General features: G+C 42.3%; 1 protein-coding gene across 1 annotated transcript; it reads right to left on the reverse strand.

Annotated features, from left to right (window-relative positions):
* Positions 1-544: 544 nt before the first annotated feature.
* On the reverse strand, positions 545-934 carry LOC143567474 (uncharacterized). The gene has a single exon (XM_077053887.1). The coding sequence runs from the start codon at positions 932-934 to the stop codon at positions 545-547; it is 390 nt and encodes a 129-aa protein (XP_076910002.1).
* Positions 935-9,586: the final 8,652 nt, after the last annotated feature.

The following is a 9,586-nucleotide window of genomic DNA, read 5'->3' on the forward strand; positions in this document are numbered from 1 at the left end:
GTTCATTTGTTGGACAAACAATAGCCTTGGTTGACAGTGTTACAGCTGTCGGGTTTTCCAAAGTTTGTTCGTCGTATATAAATTTGCTTAGTTCTGTTAGTGCATTTTCCCTGTACGGTATCAGGTATTGTGATGGGATTTTTATTTTTTTGTGTTTTGTGGTTCGTTAATGTCTATTGTTCCTACAACTCTGTCTCCAACAGCAACTAACCATGATGAGAATGTAGAGATCACATGTCGTGCCTCTGCAATGAGATTTGGTCTTTGAAGCCGCATATTTTCTGTCAATTTGAATACCTTGAAATGTCTCCAAAAGTAGGATCTAGGTAATGAGGCCGCCAAAATTGTTGTCTTTAAAGACCTAGATATTATAGGAAGTCTGCCTAAAGTCACGTCCTAGTATCACAGACTTACCGCCAAATGGTTGACCAGAGTTGTTGAATAAGTCCTTTAGTGACCTATCAAGTGATTCGTAACATTTTCTATCTTTCGTTGGGGCTTCATTCCATATAATGATAGATGTTTCGTTGAGTAAATGAGCTAGCTATGTGTTCTTTTTTATATCGCAAGTCGAGTCATCAGTCATATCCAAGGGAATTTTGAATCGTGAGTGAGCTGTTCTCCCTGATGGCAGTAACAATGACGCGATTCTAGAAGCCGCCACAGCTAATAAGAAATTACCGACCGAGCGTAACGCAGCAATGATTGTTGTCCATAAGAATGTTTTGTCTGTTCCACCATGACCATATACAAAGGCTAGCACTTGCTGATTCACTGAAGTGGCAGACATGACATGTTCATATATCAACAGTTGTTGTGGGTTTAGACGTCCTAAAGAGGAAAGATGCTCGGAGGCCAGTAATTGTCGATTGTAATTTCTTTCATCCATTAGCAACTTGTTCTGAAGCCGTTGTAGCATGTTGGCATTAGGCATAGGCAAACCGTATTTTGCTAAAGATTTGGCAGATGGACTCTAATGAAGTAACAATTCCAACTCATATAGGACATACTCTCGGAGGTCGTCTTCATTTGCAACACCATAAGTTTGTTGAACGTCATCTGTCATTTTTCTCTGATGTTGATTCCACAGTTGAAGAGGGTTTGAGATTTTACAATACAAAAGCATTTGACTAAATAACGTACGTAATTCTGAAGCTGTTTCCCAGTTTGATGCCTCTTCAATCATGCATGATCACTCTTTATCATCACCGAGTAATCCCAATTTCTCACATGCTGCACGAAATGTTGGGTAAACTTGGCCGTTAATTTTCCGTATGCAGATGTACGATTGAAAACCTTTTTGGTAACCCAATAGCACACGCAGATAAAAGGTTTCCCCACAACCTGGGTGCACATATATAAGTATCCCTATCGCATGAGTTGTGTTTAGTGATCTCCTGACCCGACTCTTTGATGATGCTTTCTATGTATACCCCGTAAGATAGTCGATATAACGAAGATGACGGCCACAGTCGTCAAATTTATTGTTGTGGACCCACTCAGTTAACGTCGTTCGTCTATTGAATGAATTCCCAACAACATTATCAAGAAGGTCGTTATCTCTAAAAGTGATATTTTGCCTATTTTCCAAATGAACGGCCAAAGTTTGAACAACGGGATGCCTATCATGTATAAGAAAATTAAAGATCCTCCATGATGCCTCATGTGGGCAAATGAAACAACCATCAACGAATTTTTGGATTTCATTGAGCCGTGATATGTCATCGTGTTAGGTAGGGTTTGTAGGAGCAGGTGTTTTGGTGATCGTATAGAGGATACGATAGCACCTTTTTATATGTACTTGAATAGGTACTTAATAAGCATGCTCCAACCATAATACTCAACGTTGAAGTGGGCTATGTAACGCAAACAGATAGAGCGATTGTATGGCACTACATAACCATTGTCTAGTTTGACATCATTCTTAACGACAGTGAAACCATTTGAACGTCGTTTATAATGAACATATCCATTGTTGTCAAATGGTGTTTCCTGTTGGTAATGTTTGGGAAATTTCTTTGAACAACTGCCTATGGACATACACGGTGATGTTGGCCTTAATAAGCCACATGGTCCATGCATCATAAGATCGGTAACAATCTTATACAAATGAGGATCAGTAACAAGATCTAGTATCTCAGCAAATATGTAATTGTCAACCTCACAAGCATCTTTTATCCTATATGGTTCAGTTACCCACAGAAGCAAATGACAGTGCGGAAGTCCTCTTTTTTGAAACTCAATGGTGTATAGATATAAGATAAAAGGATGCAAGAAACAAGTGAATAGTGAAGAATAGAGAGAAAACAAATCTCACAATTGTAATATATATAATTACTAGTTTGTATCCCCCGTATTACGGGAATTTCTTCACATTTGTCGTTTTTAATATTGTGAATATATATATATATATATATATATTGGTTTTAATTTTATTTATTGTAAAGAAGTTTGTAATATACGTGAATATTTAAGTACAGTTTTGGTTTGGTTTGTGGTTCACTTTCGCTTTGGCTTCAGCTTCTTCGATATCTAATTACAGTTTTTTGGTTTTGTTTCGGTTCGATTTTTTGTTATTGGATTCGCTTCAGTTCGTTTCAGTTTTTTTGTATGTTTTGGTTATGGATTTTTAGTTTCATTTCAGTTCAGATTCAGACTATTTGACTATTGGTTTTGTGTCAGTGTATCATGCATTAATGTATTATTATGTTTCTCTCATCCACTCATGTATCATGTGTTTTAAGGGCACAAATGTCCAAATAAAACTTCTTTTGTGAAATATGTTACCAAGTTCTTAAATATGAAAGCAATTAATCCATCCATCTATAACCAAGAAAATAGACAGTTATACACTATTTAGATAACGATTCCATTGCAAGGATTGATACAGTTTAAAAGAAACCTAATATAAACAGAAATGACATTTTTGCCATGATTATTGGAAAACCCAATTTTATCAAACTACTGAAGTAATAGGAGCCAGCTCAATTGGTGCAGCCCGACCCAACATGCCCAACAAAGCAGTTGCAATTCCTCTTTGATTCAACAAACACCTAAAATTTGATATCCTTCAAGTCACATAATTCGGGTTTTTAGAAAGTTTATTACTAGTCCACAATCTCTCTTTAATCAAAACAAAATTTAAAAAACTGTTAAAACAAAGCATTTGTAAGCATGTAATGTGAATAAAAAGTTCAGTTACCTACAGTTGTTGCTGGAGCATGTGGCCATTAGGTATGTTCGATCTTTGACCAGTAAATCCTTTCGCCCCACATGCATAGTCACCAATAACAAACTTTTGATGCTCACCAATATGTGCATTGAGACTATATATTTCTTATTTATATATACTAACAATATATTAAAAATTAACCATAAATCAAATATTGAGATTGTTGAATTTCATATTTAATTAGTAAAATCGATTAGCCATGGATGCGTTGACGAACAATAACAACAAAGACAAACTTCTTCTTGAGATCAAAAATTGTAAAACGAATATGTAAAATGTTGTAACTTAATTGAACATATGCTATATTATATGTTGAAACATATAATTATTTCACACATTATATGCATTGAAACGTATAATGGTGAATCTATATTATATTTAAAGATGTGCCTTTGCTAAACTATATAATTATATTTCACAGAATTATAGTTTTGAAACTGAAGAAACACGGATCTACTCCTCAAGTATGGGTCCTAGATCCAATGAGTCAACAGGGTAGGATACGGTTAACTGCCAAACGATATGAACCCAATTGCCTAAAGTCCAGTGATGAACACCTGCAAAACAGACACCGTGAGCTCGTTACGGGAAGAACAAGAGGGGGCGTCTTCCCGTAACCACCCTCCGGCGTGAGAATAAGTACTGTTCTGTAGGAGATAAGCACTTAAGTAAATTGAGAGAGTACTGTGGGAGTGAATGAATACCTCATGGTGATTGAGAGAGTATTTATAGCCGAAGGGTGTAGGAAGGTGATTGGGCCAGCTGTCCTTTAAGAAGATGCCTGAATAACCGTCTGGACACATGTCCGTATGTGATAGGTTCATCTTATACGTTGCATGTGCATGTATAACAACCTGGACACGTGTCACTTTATCATTGGTTAACGGGAGAATATTGGCCATGTGCACGGTTATAACGACCTTGCCAGATGTCACTGGTTGATTGGCCTAAAGATCACGTATTGCTCAAGAAAGCATCTTGGCAAGTCTTCTAGAAGATAATTGGTTATTGACAGCTGTCCCGGGGCATTTACCTCATGGTTATTTACGCGGAAGGATATTCCTTCTTGCGGATGCCCTTTGAGGGTGTTGTGATGCTTCCGCATGCGCTATGAAGGTGTTTCTTCCTCAACTGATTATGCGGGTTGTTTATGTGTCCCGCGGGTGCCTTATGAGGGACTTCTGATTGACCCGCGGGTAGTCCTTAAGGGTATTTGGGTCTTTTGGGTACCCTACCTCTATAAGTCCCCCCAGTCCAGTGTTTCTTTCGTGTGAAGTATTTTATGCGGGTGAAATTCTGGACTTAATGTGGATTTGGGGGTTTTTAACCTTACGAGTTTGTGGGAAATATCTTTTGTTGTTGTGGATAATCATGACAAACGACAAGTTGACCACTCGCAGGCGCGTGTGTAGGTGACAGGACGTTTATGAAGGCTGTAACTGTACCCGACTGTGCATCCTTTTCACTTTTTCTAATTTCCCGCGTGACGTGGCGATCATTTACTGGATTGTTTTTTTTCTCTCTACTGTTTGTATCCCATCGCATTAATTGCGGTGGGTATAAATAGATGGAGTTAACTTCTTTTAGAAGTTTTATCGTCTTTGCTTTCTGAATATTAACTTCCTTTCTTTCTTTGAACCTTTTGATTTTTCCTTTGTTGGGAAAACTATCCGTGATGTTAAGAAAGTGTCTGTCATGGAAAGGAATGCCAAATATTTACTCTTTCCTATGAATGTGCATGCCGATCCAGTTGTCCGGATACTATCTTTGAAATAGGTGCGTACATCTTAAACCCACCTCCTCTAAATGTGCTGACCTCCGACGGGACGATCGTCATTCTTAGTGATGACTCTGCCATCCTCGAGGAGGAAAGCTCAGATGATGCTTCTGAGGTTTCATATGTCTATCCTTTACTAGCAGAGCTTTACCGGAAGAGGCCTTTCCAAGCATCGCAGGCGAGTGATGCGGGTACTAGTGCTTCGGATGCTGGGAAAGAACTGAAAACGAAGAAACGCCGGACCCATCGTCCGCGGAAACCACTACCACCCAGCCTTTCAGAACGACTGGGGGCAGTAACCGGTACGTTCGTATATGTTAGCTTTTGTTGTATAAGAAAATGGGATCTGACTTTGAATGTGCTATGCAGATCCATCCATTGTTAAGGGTCACACATTTGGTAGGCTATCAACGCCGAAACCAAATGTTGAAAAGCAACTGTCGCCTCCTCCGGAGAAAGAGGCAGAGAAGCCTGTTACCCCTCCTGTTGTAACGGCTGTGGAGGGGTCTAGCGTTCAACCGACGACTGTTGGGCCATTGGATTACCTTTTTGAAGGCGGGGACGGCACTGGTTCTCAACAAAATAACCCTGAAGTCACTACAGAATGCTTCAGGGCTGATGAACCCCTTACGCAACCGGCCCAGCCATTTTACTCTACTTCTTCGCACTTTGTTTCGGGCGGGGGAGGTGAGTTTTTCTTTGGACCATCTGTCCATGATATTGAGGGAGGTTCATCACGGGGTGGCCCTCAACAATCTTCTTCTACTCCTGTTTGTCTCGGGACTTCTAGCTCCCAGTACTTCAAGAACGTTCAGTTGGGAGGAGACTATGATTTGTTTGTCCCGTCTTAGGACATTGTCAATGGGTCGTGGGTTTCTGAACCAAAAATTTGTATGAGTTTTGTCGAACATTGCATGCCACCTGCTGAGATAACACATCAGAAGACTCGCTCCCGCCAAGAGCTTCATACTAATTTAGTTGTTTCCTTGACGAACAGCTTGGCTTGTAGTCAAGAAATCTTGCGAGAGTGGCGGATAATGGGTGGGAAGCTCGGTGCAGATTCCGAGGCCGTGAAGGTTGCGGAAAGAGAAGCTGGGGAGCAGCGGAAGGCAGCAGTCGCGGCATAATGGAAGCAGGTCGATGTTGAGGCTGCACTCAAGCTAGAGAAAGACCGAAGTGCTGCTGCTGCCAAGAGTTGGAAAGAGGCCTGTGAAAGGTCTAATGCCACTCTTGAAGCTTCTCGAGCTGAAACTCAAAGAAAGAAGGACGAATTGGTGCTGGCACAGGACGAGGTGTCTCGTCAGGACGCCCGAATTCAAGAGCTCGAGGAAGCGTTGAGATTGCAAGGGGAGTAGTCCGAGCTTAAGGATAAGACTATTGTTGAAATGCAATCTGCATACGACTCCCTTTTGCAGTCTCACACTGAGACAAATAACCAAGCCTCCGTCGAGTTATAGGGGCTCCGTGATAGGGCGGAACGTGCCGAACGGGAGAGGCAGTACTTCCTCAACCGTGGCCTTGACTCGGTAAGATTTTCTTCCTATGCTGCTTTGTCTATGCATTTTAGGTTTCATGCTAACATGTTCTTTACGCTTTTTGTTATCAGGTCATTCGTCATATCAAGAGGAGCACGGACCTTACTGATTGCTTCGTGAACCTGACTGCTGCTTCGGAAGGCGTTGGCCGGGTGAAAGGTTTTGACGAAGGATTTGCGTTTGCCCAATCCGGACAACCTATTGAGAGTCACCCGCTCTATGGCCTCGACACGAAGCAGGAGTTGGATATGCGGGTTCAAGAGTATGATGACTTTGTCTTCCCGCTGCAAAATATGCTTCCGGAATTTGCTTCATCTGAAGATAGTGTGAATCAATTGCGGGTATATATTGATGACGAATCTGATGATGATGAGTCCGATGATGACAAGGCGGAAGATGTGGCTCATACTGCTCCGGAATATACAACGCCTCCTAACCCATAGGATAGGTGTAGGTATTCAAAATTTTGGCTTGTAATTTCTTTTCATGTTTTTTGTGATCACTATTTTCAATGAAAAGAAACTTTATGTTGATAATATCTTTTGTGAAATATCTTGTCTTTTTGAATTTTTGTACTTGTGCAATTTGGATTGAGCTGATGACGTGGCAGAAAGAGGGTATAGGCGACGGTTGACGAGACGTGTAAATCGTCCACTTGACAGCCTGTATACACTTTTTCGAATCTCTCGCCTGACGTGTCAACCATCCTGTGGCCCGGATCTTTCTCTTTCCTCTGTTAGTCAGACGGTCGCATTAACTGCGATGGATATAAATAGGCCTTGAAATCTTCAATCCATTCTTATCACTTATATATTTTTTCTTTTACTCATACCAAAGAACTTCTTCTCTCGTATATCCGTCTCATATCATTACCATAAATGGCTACCCAGAAGAAAAATCCTCCCGCCATTACTGAATTCGGGTGTGATATTAAAGAGAAAGACTTCGAGGACGTTAAAAACGTGTACGGCTTTCCTCCTGAATGGGAGGCTGAACGTCCGTCAAACGGAGCCATTGCAACGGCGCCTCCAGCGAGGAAGATGGCTGTTTACTTGGACCATTTCACCACCGGGAACTTCCGGTTGCCCGTAACCAAGTTCGTGCGATCGGTCTTGACGGCGTATGGGATTCATTTATCCCAAGTTCACCCTTTTGGGATGCTCAGGATTCACCACTTCGAGTTCTGCTGCCAAGCACATAACTATGATCCTTCCGTCGGCATGTTTGCCGTTTTCTACAAAATGACTTTCCGGGAAGGTTGGTATAGTTTTGCTACCACCGGGAAAGGGGTTATTAGCTTTGAATGGCTTCGCAGCATTCATGGGTGGAAATCCAAATTTTTCTTGATTCTGAAGATGTTATCCCGTTCACTATGACGCGACGAAAAGCCAAAGATGAGCTGCCGAAAATTCTTGGTTCCGAGTATAAAGGGCATGCTTGGTACCTAAATTTGACCAAGACTCCGACACCCATGCGCCCTATTCATGAAGGGGCGATGGTTCATGCCAAGATGAGCCATTTGTGGCCATTTTCGACTTTGGAACCGTATTACGAGAATCCGGATGGAAGTAAGTTTGCATTTATATCCTTCCGGTTGTTCAACTTACATTGATTGACACGTTCTATTTTTCATGCGATGGTTCAATTCTTTCCACTCTTATGGACAAGGTGGGTGGCATGATGGTACGCCGCCCCATTGCTCAACATGACGTACCATTTTTGGACCGCACGGAAAGGAATTTCCTTTTTTCCACCACCCTTACTCCAGAACCGATTATCTCCGAAGCAATGTATGCCCAAGGTGAGGAGTTTGTCAGAAAATGCGAAGGTATCTTTCAACCTCGCCTTGTAACCGCCGTAACCTCGAGCGGAGTGATAGTTCTTCTGTCATTCAGCGAAGAGTCATCACTCTGTGAAGGGGATTTGCCGATAGGTGCTACTAACCCTTCATCTTCCACTGTAGGTTTGACCCGTAAGCACAACCTAGAGACCACCGCCGATCCGCCAACAGGTGAGGAAGGTGGTCCTCAATCCGCCGAGGGTGAACCTCAAGTTTTGGATGCGGGTACTTATAAGGCTGCTGGCAAGCGGAATGCGCAGCCTTCCGATGCTGTGCCTAAGAAAAAGAAGAAGAATGAGGAAAAGACCCAGGTTCTTGACTTGGGTGCTCGCCTTTGAGAGCTGTCTTCCCGAGATGCTTCCAAAGGTCAGGTTTTAAACCATTATGGCTATATTTTGACCTTGTCACTTACTGATAGCTAAGAAAGCTTTGCCTTGGAAATTTCAGGTTTCAAGGATTCAATTACTGTACCACTTCCGACTCCGCCAACCTCTCCATTCAACACTTTTCAAGAGCCGATCAACCTATCAGACTCTTCTCCGATGAGGGAAAAAGAGGTTGGTGAGTTTGAGCAGCCTCCCACATCTCCACCCCCTGATGAACACAATCTCCAAGATCAGGGTGGGGTTAATGTGTCTAAACACAAAGGGCAAACTTCCTCTTCTCAAACGGGTGAAGATACTGCTCCGCATCATCCCCGATGGACGTTACGGCGGAACTCGGTACTGAATGATGCGGATGTTTGCCAGGAATATATCGACGAAAGTCTTCCTCCTACAGAGAAGGAACGACAACGTCGCCGCGTCCGCAAAGATCTGTTCGACTCTAACTCTTGTCATGTGGCGAATGTTGTGTCTACCAATCAAGAACTTCGCCGGGATTGGTTAGCTATGAATGATGAGTTGGAGGAAACCGAGCGGAACTTGCTTGATGCCAAGAAAGAGGCTCTCAAGGCATTAACTGATGCTCGAGACAGTCATCGAGCTATGGAAGTGGCGAAAGCCGCACGGCTTGCTGCTGAGGAAGCTAAGGTCGCTCTTCAGAAATAGCTAGACGACCAAGCTGAGCTGATTAAGACCCTTCAAGCCAACTCAGCAGCCAAGGACAAGCGTTTATCCGACCTTAATGCTAAGAGTCGAGACCAAGCGCTGGAGTGTGCTAATCATAAGATAGAACTTATCCGAGCTCAGGCGGACAAGAAA

The sequence above is a fragment of the Bidens hawaiensis genome, unplaced genomic scaffold, assembly GCF_021521415.1.
Source record: "Bidens hawaiensis isolate Kalapana, Puna unplaced genomic scaffold, B.hawaiensis_p1.1 tig00023407_1, whole genome shotgun sequence".
Classification (NCBI taxonomy): Eukaryota; Viridiplantae; Streptophyta; class Magnoliopsida; order Asterales; family Asteraceae; genus Bidens; species Bidens hawaiensis.